Here is a 27,051-nt window from a genome sequence, read left to right as displayed (position 1 = left end):
CCAGATGGTGGGTTCTATCTGATCCATTGATGTGGCACCCAGGGTTTGGACACTTTAGAATCCCCCCGACTAGGATAAATACTTATTTGGAGACAGCATGGGAGACACTAAAAGTTTCCGGCTACTAAGGGCAAAGAGACTTGGCAGAGGCTGTGAGCAGCGCTGGTCTGCAGAGAAAGCTTGTCCACTCGCTAAGGAACAAACACCACAAAGTTCAGTCGGGCCAAAGCTCCTTACCAAGCAGGATCTTTTTGCTGTCTTGGCTGCTCTGTTTTCAATTGGTCTTTACCATGGCCATGGAATACTAAGAGGCATTTTGAGAACTCAGGGATCGCGCAGAGTCCTCCTTGACTCCATGGACAGCAATCACCCAGTCATGCCTTGCTAATCAGATTTCAGTCATTTCGTGAAGGAGGGTGATCCCGAATTTATGCCTTCAGTTCAGTGGCCTAAGGATCGCAAAACAGCCAGGCTTCCTGACTCCTAATGTCGTCACTGTTTCTTACAGGGATGCTTATAGTCTGTCCCTATTCTTAAAAGTTCATCCCTGTAACTCCTCCCTAGATGCTCTTGCTACCAATCTTTTGCCTTCCTGGCCACCCATGCTCGTAACTTAATCTAGATGTCTACTGCAGGTGCTTCCTCCAGAAAGAAGCAGTGGACAAACAATTGCTCAAGTGTTAACAACAGGAGAATATTCCTTCTTAGCTCTCATTCATGAGCACTTCTGGATGGTTTTGTGGGACTGTACGAGCCTATCCTGCGGTGACAGGCCCATCTATCTATCTGTTCATTGGGCTTGAGATTCTCCTATTCCGTCAGCTGCTCATAATGTCCCACAAGGACACAGAATGCATGTAGTCTAGAAGAGTTCTTCAGCCTTTCCCAGTTTTTTATGTATGTGACACTGACATTCTGTACAGTCGTCAGCTATAGCGCAGCCTCCTATGATGTGACACAACCAGATTCAGGTCGTGTTTTTACCCCAGGAATGCCACAAAGAAGAGCTGTTCTCTCTTTAGGGATTCAATGCTGGTAAGGCTGTTCAATTAACTACCATTAGCAACAATGACCTTGAGCTGAGTTTGGTGGACAGGCATTTAATCCCAGCACTTGGGAGGCAGAGGCAGGTAGAACTCTGTGAGTTCAAGGTTAGCCTGGTCTACAGAGTGAGTTCCAGGAGAGACCCTGTCTGGACAAACAAACAAACAAACAAACAAGCAAACAAACAAAAATCATACTGGTCTTGTCCAGTTAGTGTCTTCCAAGGCTCTCTAGCTCAAATGGACCTTTCTTCTTGTGCTGTGTTGTTAGTTTAGTATTTCCTTTACTTAAACGAACTTATACTGACTGGCCTCAGCCATCATAAATGACTTTCATCTCAATTGCTCACCCTTGTGGAGGTTGTTGAGTACTGGTTCTGTTTTCACCATGCTTGTATACTTTTAAGGGTCTTCTATATTTTGTTCAATTTCTATTCATCACATCAACACAAATCTCATAATTTAATACCTCCAATGGACTATATTTATTCCATGCATTATAATTTAGTACTTAACTTTTATTTTGATGCTCATATTGTTCTCAATACAGCCAGTGGGACTCTTTTCTATCCAGAATCATCTTTGTTCTCTCATAACCCTCATATAACTCTTATGATCGTTTATTGAGTATTTGTTGATTTTTTTATATGAAAATGTTATGGGTTCATTTTGCACTTGTTTATGCATAATTTTATACTTTTATACCTCTCTCAAATTACTCTCCTTCCTGAGGGACATGATTCCTTTTAGGGGTGGATGACATTTACCAAGTAGTATCTCATTCACGGGATGCTCATCACTACTGGTGTTTCACTCTTGTAGGTCCCCTAGTCAGGTATAAATAGAAACAAATGTATATGTAACTAGATGATATATGTTTACACGCACATATGCACATACATTCACCTGTAACTATTTGTAGACCTAAGTATATAATATATATACATATATATTCATACATGCATTTATTTGTAAAACCGTGACCTTATATCAATTTTTCTAGTTTTGTCCCACTGCCTTGGGGTACATTTGTTGTAGGAAGGCCACCTGTTGGTTCCTGGCTACTCAGCCCTGAAATAATCACACAGAAACTATATTATTTAAATCACTGCTTGGCCTATTAGCTCTAGCTTCTTATTGGCTAACTCTTACATATTAACTTAACCCATTACTATTAATTTGTGTATTGCCATACCGGCTAAAGTTCCAGTGTCTGTCTCTGATGGGGCTACATGGCTTCTCTCCTGACTCCACCTTCTTTTTCCTAGCATTCAGTTTAGTTTTACCCGCCTACCTCTGTTCCCTGCACAGGCCCAAAGCAGTTTCTTTATTAACCAATGATATCCACAGCATACAGAGGGGAATCCCACATCATACATTCCAGCCTATTCATTTTCTACACTTATAAATATTTTTTCAGAGACTGAGAAACTTCACTCCATCATCTTTAATACACTTACTTCTTCATCCAGTATTCCCAATTTTGTCGTCACTGGCTCTCTCCTGTCTCTTCTTGTGCCTCCTCATCAGACCTACCTCCTTAGCTACTGGGCCCACTGGCCTTCTCTAGTTGCTCCCAAGTTTTTTTCTGCTTGTTTGTTTGTTTTTTAGTCATCCCTTGTCATTGTCTACCTTGTTGACTTTTCCATGATGAGAAGTTAAGAGGGCCGAGAAGGAAAACTAAGGTGGGAAAGAAGGGAAGTACCAACTATTTTAGGAGGTAGAACTGTGAACGGACTTCAGCACACAACACTGTGTATAAATGCATGATGCTCAGATCATTAGTCCAGCACACGACACTGTGTATGAACAAACGCATGATGCTCAGATCATTAGTCCAGCACACGACACTGTGTATGAATGCACGATGCTCAGATCATTAGTCCAGCACACGACACTGTGTATGAACACATGATGCTCAGATCATTAGTTCAGCACACAACACTGTGTATAAACGCATGATGCTTAAGTCATTAGTTCAGACACAGATTTTAGAGGTTAGAAAAAAGACTGAATTTAATTATTTTTGATGAGAAAAGATATCAATGTCCTTTGTGGAAAGATAGGAACACAGTATAGATTTTAGCAAGATACCTCAGAAGACAATGTAAATGATAGACTGAAAATTAATCTGGAGAAATGGCTTAGCTGGTTGAGGCACTTACCACCAGGCCTAAAGACCTGAGTTCAATCCCAGGACTCACTTGGTAGAAGAAGAAAACCCACTCCTCCGGGTGACCCTCTGACCTTGACATATGGGTGGTGGCATGTACATATGTGTGTATAAATAAATAGGTGAATAAATAAAAAATTGAAATTATTAAAATTGAAAGATTTAGAGGCTTATGGTGATGTTAGGAAAACTCGTCATTGTTATCTAAATTTGTTCGTTTAAATAGTGCACTATAATATTAATCTTACATAGTCATGATACTTTATTAGTGTTTTTCATTAATTATTTTCAGAGTTGGTTATAGATTTCATAGGGGCAGAGCCTTAAATATTGATGATTATTTCATTGATTCTCATAAATTGGTATTAAGGAGAATATTCTATACTGGCTGGTCTTGAATGAGCAATTGTTGTATTCAATCCCCAATGTTGGGATTACAGGTGTAATTTATATTGAGTGTCCCATCTCATCCCCAGTTCCCACAGGTGATATCCCAAGTTCCCATTGGTGACATAGAAGACCCAGATAGGTGTCCACATGTGAAAAATTAAACTCAAGGACAGGTTCCCAGGGATTGTGAGCCACTATTTTTATAAAGATTAATTTATTAATTTTTGTGTATGTGTGTGTAGACGTGTTTGGCCTTCATGTATGTAAATATATTGCATGTGTGTGTGTGTGTGTGTGTGTATGTGTGTGTGTGTGTGCCTGGTGCCTAGGGAGGTCAGCAGACAGAGCCAAAGCTCCTGGAGCTGAAGTTACTAATGATTTTTTAGTAGCCATTTGGGTGCTGGGAACCAACTCAGGGTCCTCAGCAAGACCATCAGCATTTTTATCTGTCAAGCATCTCTCCAGCCTGGCCACCATTTTATATAAGTAACAAGATTGCTTCCTGCTAGGGGGATGATGCTACCTTGTTCTTCAAAGTTACTCTTTGAAAACATAACTTAGAAGGGACCTACAGAATGACTTCTTGGCATCTCCTAAGAGAATATGCAGGGATGAGGAGGGCCTGTGGAGATTTCTAGAACACTGTGTCAGTGAGAAAATACAAAGTTCCTAAGATGAACTAAACTAAATCTAAAACACAATTTCTTCTGGCAAAAAAAAATCAAAAATTTTAATTAAAATCAGATGCTTCATTTCTGTCTAGATACTGCTGAAGATAAGGTTTGTCATCATAATATTGATGCGTGTGGAAGCACAATTGAGAACTTAGTGGGATTAGTTGAAAATCATTATTATGAGTATTAAATTTTAAATTTCAAATGAGCTTTTGATAGCTGAATACTGCTGTGCTTTCATAGTTTTCTTCAAATATGATGAACAAATTGTGATGTTTGAAAACCTGACAGTCAGCCACGCATGGTGGCGCATGCTTTTAATCTTAGCACTTGGGGGCTTAGACAGGTGGATCTCTTTGAAACAGAGGCCACCCCGATCTACATAGTAAGTTCCAGGACAACCAAAGCTACATAATAGAAAGACCATTTCTAAAAGAAAGAAAGAGAGGAAGAGAACAACAGAAAGAAAATGTGGTGATGGTTGCGGTGTAATAACTCCCCTCAGCACCAAAGCCAACACTATTCCTCTAGGGCTCACTGTGCACCAAGCACCACATCAAAGTGATTCTAAGATTAATACACTCAGTCTATCTATGATCCTATGGACTCTGCACTCTTGTTATCCATAAGAAGAAACTGGGGGCATGCTGGAAAGATGCTGGCTCAGTGGCTAAGAGACCTGGCTGCTCTTCCAGAGGACTGGGTTTGATCACCAGCATCCAGTAAAGACATACACTGTAACTCCAGATCCAGGGGATCAGACACCTCTTCCAACCTCTTCTAGAACTAAGCACGAACATGGTACACAGACATACAGAAGGCAAAACACCCATACTCATAACATTAAAAGAAAAATATAAGAGGAAATTAAGGCAAGGAAAAGTTAGCTAATTTCCCTGAAGTCACGGGGTTACAGCGTCAGTCAGGATGCTTCCACTGTGGCAGGCAGAAACTGCCTACAGGAGGTACCTATAATATGACAATACAGGAAGAGCAGAGGTGTGGCAGGCTTCAGAACTAGCTAGCTCGTCGGCGGAGACATCTACAGCTCTGCCCCTGCGCAAGATGAAAGGGAAGGCCACTGTGCTCCTAGCCTCCTCTGCCCCCACTTCTCAGGAGAGGAGTAAGAGGAATGTATACTCTTTGCATCAGATCCTCTGTTTCCATGGGATTTTCTTGACTCGCTTGCTTACTTGCATCCATCCTTTCTCCCTCCTTTCCTCCCTCCCCATCTCCCCTCCTTTTCAGCTGACATTTTAGAAACAAAAGGATGTGATAAGTTTGATCAAATTGGTGTGTACATGCAGAAAGAGAGTTTTCTTACTAACTTTTAAAGACGCTTGTCATTATAGAGCCATGGAGGAAATGTACAAAGGCTGGCTCCTGGCTTCTGCAGATGCTTTGGGAGTAGAGTTTCCCAATCAGGGACACAATGGTGATCATCTAAAGCAGGGCTCAAGCCTTCTGGCTCTAGAGCCTGTTGGAGTTTCTTCAAAGTGTCCACAGCCTCAAAAAGCTTTGGTTTATGTTCATTGTATCTATAAATAGTTATCATAGTCAAAATTAAAAAGTAGAAATTAAATGTATATTTATTTATAATAACTCCTTTAGTATAGTGATAAAATCACATGTTAATATAAATAACGAACTTTAAGGACAATGTAACCATATTTTTCAGAACTAAAGTTTTAAGGTGAAAGTGTCACTGTTTTTTGCCAATCTTTTTTCTGCCTGTCTTAGAGGCAGGCAGCTGATTCATCTTAGCTGCTTCTGCATTTTAGCGACCACACAGCCTGGAGCCATGACACACTCCAGCGAACTTTTGTGAGAGAGTTATAGGGAAAAAGAAAACTTCCTAATATTATTATGGAAAACTAAGTTTTCTCTTGTGATTTCTCCCACAGATTGCTCTGGAACCTCAGATGTTCTCAGATCACACCAGGATAATCTCCATCATGACATACTTCTGTTAGATATGACTAAGCTTAAATTACAATCATCTCTAGCAATAGCACAGGATAAGATATTAAGATAATAGAATTAATAGATCATATCTCAGAAAAGTGGAGAAGGCACACAGAGATGAGGGTGCCACAGTGTAGGGGATTTGATAGCCAGACCAAGGCCAACTCCTCCATGACCAGATATTCCAGAAGTTTCTTTATTGAATAATCTCTTGCAGTACTGTAAATATAATCAAATTTACTGCCAAATATGTGTGCTTACCCTTTTCTAAGGAAATTTGGTATCTCTATTCTCTTTCTAGACTTACTATTTCGGATAATTTGAAGATTGGTTTTTTCACTTCAGACCATGCTACTCAGACGGACTGCAGTGAAATTTTGCCATTGAAAGATTTGACTCAATCAACAGAAAAGTTAATGCAGGTAAATCTGGGTGCAACTTCTAAGATAACTGTGTATTATTTGTCTTTATGGGGTAAATTTTTTGTTTGGGGAGGGAGTTGTGTACCAGAAATCAAATGCAATGCTTCATGAATGTTATAGAAAGCACTTGTCATTAAACATCCCTACACATGTGGTTTTATGATGTGGGATTCCCCTCTGTGTGCTGTGAAAGGATTTATTACCATTGGTTGATAAAGAAGCTGTTTTGGCCAATGGCTTATCAGAGTAAAGTCAGGCAGGAAATCTGAACAGAGATATAAAGAGACAGTAGGTAGAGTCAGAGAGACGCTGTGTAGCTGCCAAAGGAGACAGATGCAGAACTTTACCAGTAGGCCACAGCCTCATGGCCATACACAGCTTAATAGGAATGGGTTAATTTAAGATGTAAGAGCTAGCTAGAAATATGCCTAAGACATTGACCAAACAGTATTGTAATTAATATAGTTTCTGTGTGATTATTCAGGTCTGAGCGGCTGGGAAAAGAACGAGCAGGCTCCGTGTACAGATTTATACATCTTTTATTTGCAACACCAAAGTGATTGTGATGGTCTCAAAATGCTAAGGTCTTTGAGGAACTTAGCCCAACGACACTTGCATTCTTTTTAAGCTTTAAAGATTTACTCTTAATTTCGTGTACATGTGTGTTTTGCCTGCATGTGTGCCTGTGCACTGCATGTGTGCCCGGTGCTGTCAAAGGTCAGAAGAAGGGATCAGATCCCCTGGAACTACAGTTACGGTTGTGAGCTCCCAAGGATGCTGAGAACTGAAGCCAGTCCCCTGCAGGAACAATAAATGTTCAAGCCCCAGCTATATGTTACAACTGATCTAAGTTATGATCTATACTTGTCATGTTTATATCTTACATATGTGAGTCTGTTCAGTGAAATTTCTCTGCTTCTGACATCTGTGAATAGTCTCTGCTTACGATACATTAAGAAAAGTAAAAAGTATTTTATCTATAGATAAATGAAGACAATAAGATACTGAATGACTTTCTAATTGTATTGCTTTGTCAAATCTTATAATTTCCCTTGGATTTTTTGAAATTGAATGAGAATAGAGTATTTCATAAATATAAGATATTGATCAAGTTATTAAAACTACCACATGAATTAAAATACAGCTATAAATTGCCTCAGGTGTCTTATTTTTATTTTTCATATATTTGGAAATCATTCCATATCTATACATAAAGATCTTCCACATAGTTGAATACAGTAGCACATACCTAGAATCCCAGCTAATCAGGAAGCTGAGACAGGAGAATCACTTGTTTGGGACCCGCCCGGACAACTTCATGGAACACTGTGTCAAAAGTTAAATTCAAAAAAAAAAAGGAAGAAAAACAAAAACCAAAACAACAACTGGGGAGAAAGCTTAGTGAGACAGAGTACTTGTCCAGTTTGTGCAAGGTCCTGGGTTCAATATCCAGCATCTCGTTTATTTCGCAACTATGTCACAAGACGTACATTACATTGCTGTCCCTGTATTGATTGACATGTTGGTAGTGTCTAATCTTTACCCATGATGAATAATCCTGCATGAATTCAAGCACCACTAAATCTGTGGCGTAAATTCTTAAAAGGGAACTTATGAGTCAGAGGGTACACACATGAGTCACTTTAAAGGCCACTGCCAAGTTGCCCTGCTGAAAGACTGCAGCAGTTTGCGCTGTTAAGAGCTTTTGAAGGCATCACCTTGCCACATGCTTGCCAATTTGTTGTCTTCTTTTAGAATGACATATTTTGGGGCACTGTCTTTATAAGTTTCTTCCTCGGTAGCTTGGTGTGCCCAAACTAAGTTTCAGTCGGGAGGGTTTAGATGGCAGTGGTGGGGGAAGCTTTGGGAATCTTCTCTGAGACACAGTTGACAAGCATTGGCTTGCTTGTTCTTGCCTCCTCTTCTGGCTCCTCCTTCCCACATAGCCCTCTCTTCTGCCCCAGGAGTTTATCTAATTTTAACCACATCCCTGCATTTCCACCTGTAAACACCATAGTCACGCTAAGGTTTCGTTCTCTTAATGTTTTGACATGGATTTTAAATTTCAACGTAAGTTTTGGAAGGAACAGGCCATACTCAAACCATACCACTCCACTAGTATACATTGATTTTGAGATTAAACAGCATTTTGAAAACCTAGATGCCATGAGAGAGAATTGTTGTACTTCTTCAATAAACCATACCTGAGAGATGATCTGCAAAGGTAAACCAGGCACCTGGTCTAACGCTCCAAATCAAGGAATGTGCAGGAATATTGGCGCCCAGGGTCTGACTCTCTCCACTGACAAAGGATTTTTATTTTGTAGATGGTCACCTCACTTCAGGTGGATTTTGGGTTCCTCAAAGATTTGGTTCAACTGAAGTTTGAGGACCGACTTAAAGAGGAGTCTTGGAAAATTGTCAGTGTGCTTCACGACAGGATTTTAGAAATGAAAAAATATTATCAGCAGGTAGGTGTGCCCTCATTTTCTCTGTCATGGGGGTGAATCCCGTGTGATGTGTGCAGGCTTTGGATGCAGCCACCTATCAGGGCAGCTGCACTGTCTGAGCTGTGTCTCCAGGAGCTAATACTGTCAGGAACTGGGTGAACTCTTCATGTGGGACCGCAGTAATCCTCATACCTTCCTTGTACAGTTGGTATGATTGTTACAATAGAGAAACAGGTTAATTTGCTCATAATTTCCAATCTGGCACCAGAACTTTAGATTCTCTGCCAGATACTTGCTTTTGAATGTTTTTTGAATATAGTACTTTTGTTTATTCTTCCTTAATTTCATGCATATGTACAATGTGATTAGTGATGTCTATCCCAACCGCTCTCTCCAACTCCCCCAGACTTTCCCCTAACACATGCCCACCCTACTTTCATGTCTTTTTTTTTAATAAAATCCACTCAGTTTGCCTAGTGCAGCCTGTATGCATATGTACAGTCTATTATGGTAATAGAACCAAAGAAAAATTGTTTCCTTGCCCCAGCATCCACCAGTTATTAAAAGCTCCTCGGCTAGGGGTAAAACCTCATGAACTCCTCCCCATCCACATGGGAATTACTGACTGACTTGAAATAACACGGTCTTGTTTAGGTAACCATAGCTACTACAAATCCAAGATTGTGGTGGCCACGTCGCATGGAGAAGACCGCAGCATCCCTCCACATTCTCTGGTGCCTACGCTCTTTCAGCTCCCTCTTCTGCATTTCCCCTGAGCTTTGATGAGGGGTGGGGGTTGTAGATGTCTTATTTAGGGCTGAGCATTTACTTATTCTCCTCACGTCAACCACTTGTGGGTCTCTGCCTTGACTTCCTCCCGTGAAAGAAGAAAGCTCTGACCAAGGTTGAAAGCATCACTAATCTTGGATATAAAAATAAATATTTAGAAAACCTTATTCATTAGGCCACTGGGGCTTTGTTAGAAGGCAGATTGACAATATGTCTGTTTAACAAAACAGTAGTTGTAGTAGGAGGGTAGGTTACCCACTTCTAGGGTTATAACCTCAGAAATGATCTCACTATTTTGTGTATGGGTGTTTTCCTGTGGGTATGTTTGCTCACTGCATGTGGCATCTGGTGCCTATTCAGAAGAGGGTATTGAATCCACTGAAATTGGAGTTATAGAGATTTTGTGAGCATCTTTGTGGGGTTTGGGAATCATACCTTGGTCGTCTGGAAGAGCAGCCAGTACCCTTAACCACTGAGCTATCTCTTCAGGCACAAGTCGTGGCTTTTGATCAAGGTTATAGTACCTGGAGTAGATTCTTTCCTGTGGAACAGGCTTCAGATTCAGTCAGAAAACAACTGATGACTCCCCTCCCAGAGCAGTCCTGCTGTGACAGCAGCTTGGTCACATCTTACCTGGCATGTCAGCGTCATACCTGCAGGGTCAACTGCTTGGCATGTCCACTGATGATTTTGCGCCCCCAGTGGCCTGCATAGTGTCTTTGGCATTATGAAAGCTAACCAGCAGGAAAGAAGTTCCCAAGTCTGTTCCAGCTTCATCTCTCTACACACGGAACCAAAATGTTTTGTGTTTCCAGGAGTGAGGTCCTAACATCTAGTTAAAAGGGCAAGGCACAGCAATGGCGGTAGCCTGTGTTGTCCTGGAGGCCTCTGGAGCCTGGCTGGCCAGTAGATCAAAGGACAGTGTCCCCCAGCTGGCATTGGGATTGTCACTTAACAACTGTCCACTGATGCAGGGTACCTTCATCTAAATTCCTTCTTTGAGCGTACACGTGCACACACACATACACGTGGGGGAGGATGGGTTTCGTCACTTCTTCACACATTTTTTTGTTTGGTTAACCCACTTCTCAACATTCCTGCCTGACTCCCCATGCCTCTGTTCATGACTTTAACCCCCAGAATTCCCTACCCAACTTTATGGGTTTATTTTTGGAGATTATAATATAATCACAACATTTCCTCCATCTTTTCCACCCTTCAAACCCTCACATATGCTGCTTTCTACTCTACTTCAAATTCATGGCCCTATCTATCTATCTATCTATCTATCTATCTATCTATCTATCTCCTGCTTAGTCCATATAGTGTTACTTTTATGTATATTTTCAGGGCTAGCCATTTGACACCAGAGAGCCAATTATTGTGCTTTTGCTTGGAGAGGGCCACCTCTCCCACTCCCAGCTTTCCTGGGTTGCCTATGGTCTTGGGTAGGGTTGCGGCCTCATAGTCTTTTCTCCCATCCAGCTTTATCCATTGGTGTCAACCTCATCCAGCTCACTTTTGGGCTGCCATGTTGGTGAACTTGTACTACATTTCTGTTACAAGTGCTCTGCATTCTCTCCCCAGCTGAAGCCCTCTTCCCCTCTTCCTACCATGTGCCCTCTCTAGCTTCCTAGCCATTACAGACACTACAACTTGAAGGCACAAATAAAAACATTCAAAGCCAAGCCAAGATCCACTTATGAGATTTTTAATGTTATTTATCTTCCAGGGCCTGAGTGACTTCACTTAGTGTATTTTCCAGTTTCATCCACTTTTCTGTAAATTTCATTTTTGCAGCTGACTAAAATTCCATTGTGTAGCTGTAGCATATTTTCAGTCTCATTTATCAGTTGACAGATATTTAGGGTCATTCCATTTCCTAGCTGTTGTTTGTAGAGCAGCAATGAACACAGATGAACAATGAACACAATCAAACAGGGATGTGCCCAGGAGTGGTACAGCTCGGTCATGTGGCAGTTCTAATTTCAGCTTTGTGAGAAACCTTCACACTGCCTTACAAAGAGGCTGTACCAATTTACACTCCACCATCAGTATGTAAGTGTTCTTCTTACCCTCAACAGCTTTTGTTATCTTTTGCTTACTTGGTGACAGCCATTCTGACTAGAGTGAGGTGGGATAGTTTTAATTTGCATTGCCCTTAATGGCTAATAATGTTGAAGATTTCTTCAATGTCTAATAGCTATTTGTGGCTTTTGCTATTTTGAGAGCTTTCTGTTCCATTCCATAGACCAGTTTTTAAAATTGGGTTGCTACCTTGATGTCTAGTTTCCTGGAGGTTTTTGCTTTGTTTTGTAAATTATAGATTCTAAAGTCTGCTGGATATACAGCCAGCAAAGATTTTCGTCCACTCTGAAGGCTGCCTCTTCACTCAATTAATTTCCAGTTTTCTTTGCTCTTTAGAAACTTGTAGTTTTATGTGATCCCATTTGTCAATTATTGATCATATTTCTTTAGAGGATGAAGTTCTTTCCACTCAGAAAAACCTTACCTGTGCCTGTCTCTTGGTGTGCACACTGTTTCCTCTAACAATTTCAGACTGACAGGTCTTTTGCTTGATTCATTTGGAGTTGATTTTTGTACAGGGTGAGAGACAATAAAGGGGTTTGTCTAGTTTCATTCTTCCACATGTCAATACCCAGTGTTCTCAGAATCTTTTGTTGAAGATGTTGTCCTTTGCCACAATGTATATTTTTAGTGAGTGCGTTCCAAAAAGTCAGGCAGCTGTAGTTGTTAAATCTCAGTTTTCTATCCTATTCTGTTGATACACAAGTCTGTTTTTGTCCAGTACCATGCTGTTTGCATTACAGTGCCTCTGTAAAATGAATTGAAACCAGTCATGGTGATACCTCCAGTTGTATTCTTTTTGCTGAGGATTGCTATTGGCTGAAGGAGTTCCCACAGCATAGATCTGTTTATGTTGTTTGTCTCACTTGGGTTTAATTTTGGTCATCTTTACATAGAAATCCATACATTGCTGTTACACTTTCAAATTTATTGAAATATAAGTTTCTAAGATAATAACTATTTTCTGAATCTCATTTTTATCTGTTGCAAAGGCTCCATTTTAACTACAATTTCATTAAACTGGGACTTTCTTTCTTGTGGCTAGTTTTTGTGTATGTAGTGCTAAACTGGGTCTTTATTTCTTTTGACTAGTTTGTGTGTATGTAGTGGGGTAGACATGCAATCACCATGATACCCATGTGAAGGTCAGAAGTCCTTTCTTTCCACTGTGTGGGTTTCAGGGGATCAAACTCATGTCACCAGGTTTGGTAGAAGGCCCCTTACCCATCTTGCCCGCCCTCTTTGGTTAGTTTGACTAAGTTTGTCAACCCTAGTTTTCTTTTCAAAGAACCAACTCTGTTTCATTGATTCTTTGTATTGGTTCTGTTGTTGTTTGATACTGTGTCATTAATGTCTGCCTTAATCTTTATCGTTTCTTTCCATCTGCTGACATTTTGTAGGGCCTCTGGACCTTTTAGGCTAGCCTGATCTACACAGTGAGACTCGCTATAAAATATTAAAAATTGGTATTATTTCTGCGCTATAAAAGAAGACTCATATTTTAGTAACCATATCATAGTCAATGCTTTGCTAAGCATTTTGAATACATTTACATGATCTTCAAGTGTCTCCAAATCCCCAAATGGAAAGTCTTGAGATACAAATTTCAGAAACTAAGTTTTCCAAGTTTAATACCTTATGGGGGTGGGTACAATATTTAAATTCCATCCTTTCTGACTCTAATACCTGTTTGCTGTTTACACATCATGCTAGACTCAGAATGGATATGAGAATCAGAGTATTTTTTTCTAAAATAAAGTTCATTTTTAACCTAAGCAGATATAATCAAATTTATTAGAAGAATAAAATTATTACAGCCTATAGATCAGCAAAGCTAACCTTTCATGAACTTATTCTGTAAAAAGTAGAACTGGGCACTGGAGAGATATGTCAGTGGTTGAGAGTGCTGGCTCTTCTTTTAGAGGACTGTGGTTTGAGTCCCAATACCCACATGGCAGTCCATAACCATCTCTAACTCCAGTCCGATGGGTTCTGACTCCCTCTTCTAGTTTCCCTGGACACCAGGCACACAAGAGGTACACAGCTATACATGCAGGAAACACACACACACAAAGTTAAAATTAAAAACAAAAAAAGTATACAGGCTACACAACCATGTGAATGTAAATAGATCTTATTCTTTTTCTAAGCAGTTCTAGGAAGAGTCTGTAAGACTTTAGTTGATGTGTACAGTGAAACATTGTCAAGTTGATCTGTATTTTATCCACAGCCCCTTTGTATTGCTCTTGGGTAATCACAAATGAAAATTAAATATGCTACAATAGCTTCAGTATTGAAGAAATGATGATAAATTGAAACTCTCAAGAGACTGATGGGGAGTGGTTGCTATGCCTTCTTCCCCAGGCGGTGCCGTGGTACTTACTGCATTTGTCTTTGGTTTGCAGTCTGAAGACACCATGAGAAAAAGCTTTCAGCAACAGCTAAGTGATGCCATCGCTGTTATCAAAGGGATGTACACGGTGGGTGAGTGCTGCCACGGAGGCCAGCTTTGGTTCCTGCGTGTGCAGGGAGTGGAGCTCGCTTTGAGCTTCCACGAGGATATGTTTCCTCAAATGTCAGGTCGTCTCAGAGAATTCGGGCTTGGACTATCGATGCTCACAGTAAGCGCACCAAAGTCACACTATATGATGTGACTTTGCAAAACTTTCGAGACACTGGAAAACGGCTCTCATTTCCCGAGCACCTGGGCAAATCACCCAAATCATCCAAAGTTCTGTGGTGAAGGTGAGGCTAGCTAAAAGAAAGTCAGATAGCCCTAAAACTAGAGTTCAAGTCTGAACTCCCAGTGATGCAGAAGCCTCCGCAATGACAGGTTACTGCTGTGTGCTCAGTATGGTTCTTCACTCTCGCACAGTGGGAAAACACACACTCTCAAAGATGATTTTTAAACTTAGTAAGCACCTTATGAACTGTCTTTGTGTTTACAGCTACAATCTCATCTTTCATTCCCATATACTTCCTAAAGTATTTATACTTATGGTCGATTGGCGCAGTGGTCTCTGCATGGCATTCGGCACATCTGCACTTAACTAACCGCATGTTCTGTGCTCTAAGATAAGGATGCTGCCTTTCTCGCTGTGGCCCTTCTCATCACTGAGCATCAGTTAGTAGCTGCGAGAGGATGCTTTCCTGAGCCTGCTGAGGATGTTGGTGTTGCTTGGTTCTCACCCAACTTCACCAACTGCACATCCTCTCCTCTTAAACTCACAGAAGCGTTTCCAACTTTGTAGACTGAAAACATTAGTTCCACCCTAGCTTTCTTTTTACCAATGGCCTGGCCACTGGAAGTCAGGCCTGACCAATGGGACAGCAGGTAAATTGCTGTAAGGCTTACGGGAAAGGATATATGCAGATTGAAGAAACTCGCCTTAGTTTGCTTTCTATGGCTGTGCTAAACACCAGAACCGAAAGCCACAGGACGGGAGCTCAAGACACAAGTCTGGAGGCAGGAGCTGAAGCAGAGCTTACTAGTTTGCTCGCCATGGTGTGCTCAGTTGCTTTCTTATTCAATCCAGAAACACTCAGAGATCTTGGCTCTCCCATATCAGCCATCAATCAGAAAAACACCCCACAGACTTGCCTATAGGTCAATCTAAGCGAAGCAGTTTTCAGTTGAGATGGCCTCTTCCCAGATGATTCTAGCTTGTGTTAAGTTAAAAATATATTAATCAGGAAACCACCCTTCTACCAGATCTTGAGGTCTTTATAGCAGGAAGCCTGGATCTGTATGACTGGCCAGCNATATATCTCAGCACAGAATCCACAGGAGAAAATATCACTCTTTTTCTTTTTTGTATTTATTTATGTGTGACAGTCACAGGATAACTTCGTGGAAACGGTTCTGTCCTTCCACCTTTATGTGAGTTCTAAGGCTGTGTAGGACTCCCTCAGCAATACCCGAATGCATGAGTAGACAAGTGGACAGCAAACTGTTGTTTTCACTATTTTGGTTGATGTATAAAAATTTCCACCAGAAAAGAACAAACATGCTTGAAAGTTATTTTAACTCTTTCTAATTTTTATCTAAGTATTTTCTATGTATGTATGTAAACATGAGTGTGTGTGCCCATGCAGAGGTCAGAGAAGGATGTTAAGAGTTCTACTTTCGTCGTCCTCTGCTTAACCTGTTGAGACAGGATCTCTCACTGACCCCGGAATTGCCCTTTTGCAGCTCTGTGGGCTGACTGGCATGGCCTGGAAATCCGCCTGTCTGTGCCTCAGCACCGGTAACAGATGCATGCAACATGCCCGGCTTTTACATGGGTGCTGGGATCTGAACTCAGGTCCTCACGCTTGTACAACTCTTATGGAGCTGTCTCTCCAGTGCCCACATTACCTTTAAACACACATTAATTAGTACATTTACGTACACTTATAGTGTGTGCTTCATATTTTACACACCTTCTGTTCTTGAAGTTCTGGTAATTGTCTCTCACAAGTACTAGCCCTCCCTCCCTCATGAGATGGCATTTGCTTTTGAGTTTTATAATTCTTAACTATGAATTCATGCCCTTTTGAGTTCTTTGAGCCCCCAAGATAGAGGGAGCTTTCTTTAGAGAACATTTGCATTTGCTCCTCTGAGACCCTACAAGTCTGTGTAAACTATAATGTCTTTCTCAGAAGAAACATTTTAGACTACCCAGATGTGTGAACATGGGAGAAAATTTCTTAGGATGCTCCCTGCCTCTGCCCTTCTTTGGTCTATTCTTACAGCCGCTTTCCAGACAAGTTCTAAGTCTAGCCGTGGGTGGGAGCGGGTGCAGAGCGCAAGGTGGCTGTTTCCGACAGCGAAAAGTCTGGCCCTGCCCTGTGCTGTCTGTCCCACCTTTAATAGGCCGCTCTGACAAAGACATGGCTGTATTTTCTCTATGGCCTGTAGTGAGCTAGAAGCTAAGTTAGCAGCATTCGTCTCTAGGGCTTGACAGATAGTGTGATGGCTAAGAGTACATGTCTAGGAATCTGAGTGGGGATGCCAGCCCTCCTGGGAAAAGTCCAGAGTAACCCCAGCAGGTGGGAGTGGAGGCAGGGGGATTGTTTTTGTTTGTTTGTTTGTTTGTTTGTTTTGTTTTTTGGTTTTTCGAGACAGGGTTTCTCTGTGGTTTTGGAGCCTGTCCTGGCACTAGCTCTTGTAGACCAGGCTGGTCTCGAACTCACAGAGATCCGCCTGCCTCTGCCTCCCAAGTGCTGGGATTAAAGGCGTGCGCCATGAGGCTTGTGGGCCACCAGGTTCAGTGAGAGACTGTGTCAAAGCAAGAAAGCAGAACAAAGTAGAGTAAACCACAGGATGTCCTTCTGGGACAACTGCCTGGGACCTGTGTACACCTGCCGCACCCCCCACACACACACACACAAACAATTCTCCAGAACCTTTGTTTACAGTGCAAGAGTAATTCAGAAATCCATGGTTTATCAGAACAGGTTGTAATCATCAGTCAGTCTTCAGTAATTCCTGGAGTACTGTTTTCCACAGACACCAAATGTTCAAAAGGATGGCAGAGTAATAGGTGTCACTCTTCACGTGTACAATTTCTGTTTCTGGGAGCGGAAGCGGAAATGCCTAAATTCTGCCTGTTACCAAGTTTCCATAAGCATATGCTAGTGCAGAATTTTTAACCAAGCCCACACGAGTGCGGTTAATTGCCTTGTTAGATTAAAACATTTGTCTCTGTTAGGTTAAATTAAAGCCATTATTTGAATCTTCACTCAGACTTGTTAGCTTTGATTTGACTTATGACCTCACAAGCCTTGCTAATCCTGGCCACCCGCTTTGCTCAGGATTAATTATAAGAGAACAGTTGAGCCTGGGGAATACAACAGCCACAGGCATGTTTTTTTTAGCAGAGGACAAACATAACTGGCTCTCTGCTGCCCCCTAGAGACCAGTTAAGGATGTAGTTACTTCCCCCAGCTCTGGAGTGTGACTCTTAAACTTACTTAACTTTCAAGTATTTGTGTGAGATATTATACTCACACAAAAAGAAAACTTTAAAAAGTAATACCATTTCTATATGTTTCATTTTAAAGAAAGGTATTGCTTAATCTATACTTCTGATAAAAAATGAAGCTACTGTCAGTATTTCAAATGGGATTTTAATACCAGGACTTAGGTGTTTATAAAACTTATGAAACAGAGAGAGGAGGCCACCACCAGCCTTCAAGCTGATAAGCGTCATTTTAGAATACCATTTACTGGATAGCTTTCTTTCCCCTTGATATCTGATCTTTTCTTTCTTGATAGCTTTAGATTCACTTCAAGTCTGTCTGGATATTTTGTGGCCCTATATGAAAATTATCAAAAAAAAAGAAGGAAGGAAGGAAGGAAGGAAGGAAGGAAGGAAGGAAGGAAGGAAGGAAGGAAGGAAGGAAGGAAGGAAGGAAGGAAAAGCTAGTCTAGTGTGCTGACATGAGCCTTTGTTCCCAGACTTGGGATTAAGCAGTCTCTGTGAGTTTGAAGCCAGCCAGGTTTACATGACTAGTTCCAGGCCAGACAGGACTACTTAATGAGATACTATCTCAAATGAACAAATGAAATGATCTATTTACTCTGAATTGTAGAATTTTAGCAATTTTTGAATTAATATTTTGTATGTGTGTGTTTTGCTGGGGATGGAATCCAGGGCTTTATGACTAGGCAAGTGTATAGCAAGTTTTATTTTTATTCTATCTCTTCTTTATGATTTTCTTAGCATGTTTTATTCTTTCAAATAAACTAAAATAATTTGGAGGATTATTCCATCCTCAACAAAACTTCCCTGTTTGCATGTTTTTTGAAGCTTGTTCAAGGTCAGAAATTATTCATAAATTGTGGGGGAGGTTTTATCATTTATAGTATTCAATTTCCCCAACTAGTAATGTGATTCATTTCTGTTTTCTATATTTCAAAAAATTTTTATAATGTTACTTATATAAGTTATAGATACTTTATGTAACCAAGCTTTTCCTAAGTGTAATAGTTTATTTCTTCAAAAGATGTAATCTTTTTTGTCACATTTTTATGACTTATTCCTAGTGTATATTGAATATGTTGGTACAGTGAAGTCACTTAGCAGTTTTATTAAATGCAGTTTACATAGCATAAGATGTACAACTTAACGGTGGTGTGCAATCAGCAGCACCATTCGGTTTTAGAAGATTTCACTACACCTCGAATCCAGTGGTTCTACCCTCAGAAGTTTCCTCGCCTAGTCGAGGGAAGAGAATGTCTTCCAAGGAGGCTCAGTGAGGATGAGCTCCTGGCTTGCTGCTGTAGTTGCTTTGGGTTTTTGTTTTTGTTGTTGTTGTTAATCCAAAAGGTCACTAATGCCAATGGTTAAGCAGTATTTCATATATGTAGGATGATCTAAGCTCCTTGGCGTGAGACAGAGGATCACCACCTCTCCCCATGTCTGTCATTCTGTAATTTATCCAGACAGTATCAAGTATCCTCGGACAGTACCAAGCTATTTGAGGTCATTTGCCTTCCTCTAAACATCTTAGGTTATTACCACCACCCTGAAATTTTCACATGTTTTTCTTTTCTATTTCTCATGTATTCAAATCTACCATTTTCTTACTGAACTTTTATGTTTTATCTATTATTAAAAGTGGAATATTAGCCTGGGGGAGTGGTGGAATGCTAGTTAGCATGTGCAAAGTTCTAGGTTCAACCCCAAGGGGTGACAAAAAAATTAATGGGTTAGCAAAATCCCCTTATAAATATCATATTGCTACTTCTTTCTTAAATTGTTAATATCTATTTTATATATCTCAGTTTTCCAAAGCTGACTGCTTAAATGTTTATGATTGTTGCATCCTTTACATAAATTGATTCATTATTAGGCAGTGACCTCTGTCTCTTGTGAAAACAACTGGATCCAAACTTGTTTTGTCTGATATTACTGTAGTTGTCCTCCTTCTCTCTAGGTTAGGAATCACAAGGCAAATCTTGTGTTACCTTAAGATTTCAGGCCGTGTGTGTCCTTTAGGCTAGAGTGGGTCTTCATAGGAAGTACATTGTTGCACGTTGTCTCTCTTCCATTTTTCCACGGCTCTACCTTTGGTTAGAGACTTCCATTCGCCCATAGCTGAAGTCACTGCTGAAGGGAAGGGCTTGCTGGGGCCATTCTGTCGGTTTTCAGAGTTTGTGATTCTTTTACTCCCCTTCCCCTTTCTTACCACTTCCGATTTGTTGCCTTCTTTGAAGTCCTATACTTTGCTTTGTTTTCTTGTTGTCTTTGTGTACTTACCAGAAGATTTTTTAAAAATTTCACCTGTGTTGACAAGAAGCATGTATATGGTACCTCATAGTTAAAAGCTCCCGTTTCCAGGCATGGTGACCATGCCAGCATCCATAGGCTGGGGTAGGGAGATCATGAGTTCTAGGCCAATAGGTGCCACATAGAAAACTCTGTGTCAAAAACTGGGGAAGGAGACAGGGAAGGAGGGAGACAAGGAGACAGGGAAGGAGGAAGGGATAATTTTAAGCTAATAGTCACTTAATTTCAATGGCATACAACCCTGAACACTTTAATATTTTCATTCATCCAATATTTTATACTATTGATGTCACACTTTACATTTTTTTAAAATTATTTATTCATTAACTACTTATTGTAGCTATAGTTACTTTGAATAGTTTTGTTTGGACACTCCAGACATGTACCAGGGACAATGATGAACCCGTATTCTGCTAGATGCTGGGGATTCAGAGGTACTTCTGGATCATGGCTTTTGTGGGGCTGAAGCTGGGTTATGGGTTGCCCCTGGAATAGGAAACTGAACTAATGCTTTCAGGTTTACTTTAGGAGGCCTGTGTGAGCATGTCTCCCGATGGGTCTCTGGATGGACTGGGCTGCTTCTGTACTGGGTGAGATGGATTGGCTTGCAGGGCTACTCATGCAATGGGATATGAATCAGTAGACCTTCCTCTAAGGTACGAAGACACATACTTCCCCAGCGGTCCCTTAGTGGGCTGTCACTGTTAAACGACGACCAGGGATGTTCCAGGGAGTTTCGGGATTTGCTGTGTGGCTAACAGCAGTGACTCAGGGGCCTGGAGTTGCATGATTGCTGCCCAGGTCCTGGGAAGGTGAGACTGCTCTCAAGTCACAGCTGAGACAGGCATTAGATGAATTTCAAGTTCAGAGTCTGCAAGCATCACAGACCAGTAGACCTGTTACCTACCAGAAATGTGGTTGGGCTTGCTTCCTCCTACATTTCTTAGCAGCTTGTGTTAGTGGTGGGACCAAACCCAGAAGTCTGTGGCTGAGTTCACAGTGCAATGGGCCTGCTTATTACTGTTGTGAGAACTGTCATTATTGAGCCTACCACTTGGTATAGACCCACCCTCCAGAAACAGCTCTCTTCGGGATCAGCCAGACTCGTGCACCCTTCTAGCCGGGTAGGCCTTTGTCTTGAAAAATGGCTACCAATGTCTTGTGGCTGTGGGAGAGATGCCTGTGGGAAACGTATATTTTGTGGGAAGCCTCCTAATCAGTCATCTTCCTCTTTTTCACTCTTACTTGGATGACAGATAAAATCAGAACAATGTACCATGCTTTGTGTTTTATCAGATAATGTGATACTGTATTGTTTTATTGTGTACTTTAATTTAGAATTATTTTCAAAGAAATGTAAGAATGTTATAAAATATCTTGTAAGATATCAAATTAAAATGAAGCAATTTCTGATCAATTTTTTAATGCTCCTCTCTGCCTTCCAGAAATTCTTTGAGATAGAAGAAGAAAAGGCTGCCATGCAAGATGAAGCAAACATCAGAATGAGCTTTCTAGCAAAAAAGCTAAAAGAGAAAGAAGAAATTCTTAAGGATTTAAGACATGAACTAGAACAATATGAAGAGAGTGGAATTCAAAAGGTTGTAAGTTTAATTCATTTTTATAATAAATTATAGTTAATAGTAATCAATGTAAATAGGATTGTAGATAGCAATAATTCTGGGTTAAAAAAAGAGTAAGGACTGGACTGAGGCGATGACCAAACTGCAAGCATGAGGCCCTGGTTCAGGCTCCAGCACCCACAGAAAAGCCAGGCATGGTGGCATTGTAGGCAGGGGCTGAGACAAGAGAACCCTTAGGGCTTACTGGTCACCCTGTCTAGATAAATCGTGGCCCCCAGGCCCTGTGAGAGTTTCTGTCCCCCCAAATAAGGGAGAGAGTCAAAGAGGAAGACAGCTGATGCCATCTCCTGGCTTCGGCCTCTACCACACAGGTGTACAGGCACACAAACACACACCCACCCAGAAGGATGTAAACACGTGTGCACACACATATCCACTCAAACAGAAAGATGAAAGGGGTTCTGGATATCTTGGCACTCACTCTACAATCTAAACCAATCCAGCACTTTACTACTCTATGGCACATTCTAGAAAATCCATAGCAATTATAAAGAGGAGCACCATAATTGTCTTCAAATTTTAATTTATAATGGAAATGAAATTGCCCACTTGCCAGTGACAAGAAAAATCCTGTTCTAGAGAATAACACTGTTGAGTTTTTATTGTAATTTTTAAGCCTTCCATCCTTTCTGTAGTCAAGATGGCTGAAAAGGGACAAAGCCAATCTCCCCAAGTCAGAGGCTTCCAACAAGCCAACTGGGATTGAACAGAATTGAGGAGGGATGGAAAGACAGGAGAAATTATGGGGGTGTGAGAAAGACAAAGAGCCTGTTACCATGGAATTGAGCAGAAGGGTCTTGCTAGCTGAGAGTCAAGAATTCTAACACAATTTAGCGATATTCATTATAAACATTACTAACAATAAATGTCCTTAATAGACACTTTTGGGGCCTGAAGGGATAGCTCAGGGGTTAAGAATTCTGGTTGCTCTTCCAGAGGACCTATGTTCTAGGCCTAGTAACCATGTTGGGCCATTCACAACCACTCATAATTCCAGCCCAGAGGATCCATTGTTTCTGACTTCTACACACACACACACACACACACACACACACACAATCTTTTTTTTTTTTAAGAAAGGAGATTGTAATTTTCATTAAGCCTGTTAAAATACCAGTCAGGCCCATAAGTATCTGGACTTTGTGATCTTTCTCTTCTCTCTGGGAGTCTCACAAACCCAACTCATATCCAGTGAAGATACCTTACCTTCTGGAGTTTTAAGTTTTCAATTGTAATTCTATTCAACACATTTCAAGAACCACCCTGTGGTCTCATTCACGGTCCTTAGCAACCATTTGGAGATTAGGAACTCATAAAGTCCTTTTTGTGATGACTGTATGTGACTGAACTATGCCTCTCACTTGGGTGTTTCTTACTTTTTCCCTGATGCTTCTTTCTGTTAAAATCCTCATGCTTAAATGCAAGTTAATTTTTTTCTCTGAATGAACTCCAACTCTGCTGCAAACTAGATCATTCTGGAAATCTTTTCCATGGCCTAGTCAAGGATCTGGATTTACGTAGTGGAAGCCCTGAAGGAGAAGTCTTCAGGATGTTCCCCATAGTGCTTTCCTCCCGTCACAGGTAGTGCGCTAACGACTTTTAAACCAAGATGTCGAGAAGGAAAATCTCAGATTTCCCTACTGATGGTCTTGCTAGCAAGAGGAGCCAGTCACCATCTTCCTGATTAGACCCAGGGTCATAGCAAACACAATGTGAAGAACAGAAAGGAGAGCTTAAAGTTCTGCCTGGGAGGAATGTAAGAGGCGAATTCATTCTCATCTCCCGTCAGCTCAGCACTACCGTCTGGAGCCCAGCAGCAAGCAGTCCGAAGCAGGACAGAATTTTCTCATGACTCTCTAAAGACCAAGAAGATGACTGAATGGGGTTGCAGGACTGAGGATAAATAGGTGAAGCCAGAAGGCACACGCGCGCATGCACGCACAGACACACAGACACACAGACACACAGACACACACACACACACACACACTGGCCACCAATCCACATTGAGTCTCCCTTGTCCGAAAATACCTACAGCTGGAAGAGTTTCAGATTTCAGAACTGTAGTGTGGATTTCAGAGAAGCTGGAGAGCAGGCAGCCTGTGAAGAACATATTACTAAATTCCCTGGGAACAGACTTCCCTAGGACTTGCTGTGTAGTTCTCCACTGTAGCTTTTGACTGGGTTTCATCATAGATAGCTGCCCCCTCTAGCGGCTCAGAAATCCTGAGACATCGCTCAATGCTAACCTGTAACTGCATTTGGAGCACAGAACGTAGAGAAAGGGTTAGGACGCCAAGGGGAGGGTCAGCAAATAGTTCAGCAGGTGAAATGCCTGTAGCACAAATCTGAGGGCCTCAGTTCCATCCCTAGAGCTTAAAGGTAAGAGACACGACTCCACGATGTTGTCGTCTGCCCTCCACACAAATGCTGTGGCACTTGTGCCCCGTCCTCGCCATTTGCACATACAAACATAACTAATGAATGAATATTCAGGAGAAATCTTGAGGAGTATTTTTGAAAACATGTGAAATAAACTAGCTTTGCCTAGTCTATTTAAGACTTGATTGATTCTTCTAATAATCAAATCACACCAGTAGCTTATTTATGTTAATAAAGAGTCATGCTGTCTCTCCTGGCTTGGTTCTGAGAGGACTTTGATGAGATTGGCTAGAGAGGGACAAGTTCAGTAAACAAGAAGCCTAAATTCCATGTGCAGCCAGTGGAAGGCAGAAAGGATTTTCAAGTTACAGAAACCTGGGTTTCCGATGACATCCTTGAAATCAGTTTTCCTGAGAACAACTTCATTCCAGTTTTGATTCTGTGGGAAATCAGTGTGGCTTATCTCACTCCCATCCTCCACTGACGAACAGATCTGTTTGTTGCTAACCATACTGGCTCGGAGGTGTCCTTCACGGATGGCCACTCTGCAGGGCTGCGCTGTCCCTAGGGTGCCACTTTCCTGGCTGTCACTCATTGGGGAAGCACCTGCTCTTCTGTGCGGCTGTCACGAAGCAAGAGCACACATCACAGTCCTGCTCCCCTCCACTCCCGCCGTCCACAGATTGAGATGTCCGAGTGCCATCCATGGAGTCTGCAGAACTGAGATGCTAATGTCACAGAAGAGAACTGCTGGCAAGGCACACAGAGAGCTCTGAGACAGGAACTTCTCAGACCCTGGCTCATATGCATCACCTGCAGAGATTGCTCAGATACAGACCAGCATAGGAGGTCTCCAGCATGTTCACACATGATGCCTAGACACTCGGGCAAGAGCACATCAAGAGAAGGAACGTTCTGCATGGTCCTGCTTTGGAAAGCACTTCTTTCCAGAATCAGCTTGGAGTTCTGAGACCTGCAATCAGACATACTGTGAACCTTATGCATATTCACAAGAGAAACTGCATTTATCCCACCAATTAAAGGCCTCATTTTCATAAAATGAAAGAAAAACAAGAGAAGGGAAAGTACCTTCATGAATGTAAAACTCCAGGATGATTGTGGATGACGCGATCTTGGCTAATACTGAACCTACAAGTGACCAGCTAACTTTCCTTTAATGATCTGCGGCTTCCTCAACCTTGTTTTATGAATGCAGTTTATTCTTAAGGAAATTCGTGGTTTAAGCAAGCCAGAGCTAGCAATGTGGGGCAGATGGCAGAAGGAACATCACCACAAAACTTGCCACTTGAGTGTGAGAGAGGAAGGCAGCAGCCAGGACTAAGGCTTTGTTCCCTTTGCTAATGAAGTGTCCTCCTTTCCCTGGGTGTCTGAATAGTTAATTACTTGCAGTTCCTGCAGCTGACAGATGGTGGGGACAGAGCTAAAGACTCACCTCTGGAGAACCAGGGCTGCAGATGGACAGAGGAAGAGTGCCTCACTTTAGTGGGTTTTCCTTGGGTCTTGCTTTCCCACACAGAGGCTCAGAAAACATATTAGCTGGAAGCTGCTCTTACTTTAATCTTCATCTGATTTGCTCAAATAGTTCTTAGGTTATGGACAATAACAGGCATCCATGTAACCCTCTATGGATGGACTTGAATTGCTAGGTGTCATGTCAAATACATGCTGAAACAGATTCAAGCTGGTATTGTTCAATATATACAGCATATATATATGTATTCCTTTAGACCATAAACAACACATTCTGTAATTGTCTTAACTTTAACGATGTGAGACGTAGAAATACTGAGCCTCCCTTTATTTTTTTGAGAAAACCATGCTGTTTCTTAACTGTTCATTAGACCAGTTAGTACTCCTTTAGTTCTGCATGTTAGGATCTGAGCACTATGGCCGTCTAGTTAGAAGGGTGAAGAATTCAAGAGCAAGGACTTAAGGGATGCCTCAGTGGTTAAGAGCACTGGTTACTCTCCCTGAGGACTGCGTTCAATGCCCAGCACCCATATGGCAGCTCACAACTGTCTGTAACTCCAGTTTCAGGGATCCACCATCCTCTCCTGACCTCCAATAGCACCAGGTAAACACATGGCACAGACACACATGCAGGCAAAATACTCATACACATAAATCAGTATGTAAGTAACTAAATAATCTCACTGGGATAGCCAGGCTGGGCTATAGAATACTAGCCTGTTCCAAAGACAATAAATAAAATTAGTGATTATTATGCTGGGATAACCTAAATAGAGTAAAGATTCAAAAGCTCAAAAATTTGTAATTTGTATACCCAAGCTAATAAAACTCAACAGCATATTCAAATGCTATTAAGTCCAATGTATAAGATTATAATTCTATTAGTAAGTCACTAATTTAAAGGGGTTTGTTAATGTACTATAAAATATTTCAATGCTTGTTTTTCTTTTAAAAAATTATGATCACAGGGAGAAACATTTTAATAATTTACTTTCTGGTTTCTCTAAAGCTAAGTCAGAGTACAGTCCTAGAAGAAAATTGGTGCATTGGAAAACTCACTTTGTTTTTGAGTGTCTATTTATTCGTATTTATCTACAATCATGGCATTACTGTAAAAGGAACGACTCATAATTCAGCTAAAATTACTTTGAAGCTCAAAAGTATTTTCAAGTCCATGGGAATTTCAAAGCAAGACATGTAGAATTGTTTTCCTATTTAGCATAATAATGCAACCGTTATTTTTAAATTGCATGATCCGTGATGGAGTA

The 27,051-nt window shown here is 41.1% G+C and overlaps 1 protein-coding gene across 1 annotated transcript in view; it reads left to right on the top strand.

The window, feature by feature from the left end:
- CUNH10orf67 (chromosome unknown C10orf67 homolog) overlaps positions 1 to 27,051 on the top strand; it is a 76,467-nt gene that overhangs the window by 3,967 nt on the left and 45,449 nt on the right. The window contains exons 2-5 of the mRNA XM_050152698.1: positions 6,547 to 6,667; positions 8,995 to 9,138; positions 14,400 to 14,474; positions 21,716 to 21,871. Coding sequence (XP_050008655.1) covers positions 6,547 to 6,667; positions 8,995 to 9,138; positions 14,400 to 14,474; positions 21,716 to 21,871 — 496 coding nt within the window. The remainder of the gene's footprint in view (positions 1 to 6,546; positions 6,668 to 8,994; positions 9,139 to 14,399; positions 14,475 to 21,715; positions 21,872 to 27,051) is intronic.

The sequence above is a fragment of the Alexandromys fortis genome, unplaced genomic scaffold (assembly GCF_014885135.2).
Source record: "Alexandromys fortis isolate MF-2015 unplaced genomic scaffold, M_Fortis_MF-2015_v1.1 scaffold_54, whole genome shotgun sequence".
Taxonomy (NCBI): domain Eukaryota; kingdom Metazoa; phylum Chordata; class Mammalia; order Rodentia; family Cricetidae; genus Alexandromys; species Alexandromys fortis.
The sequence above is the reverse complement of the archived record's forward strand: the minus strand, read 5'-3'. Positions and strand labels throughout refer to the sequence as shown.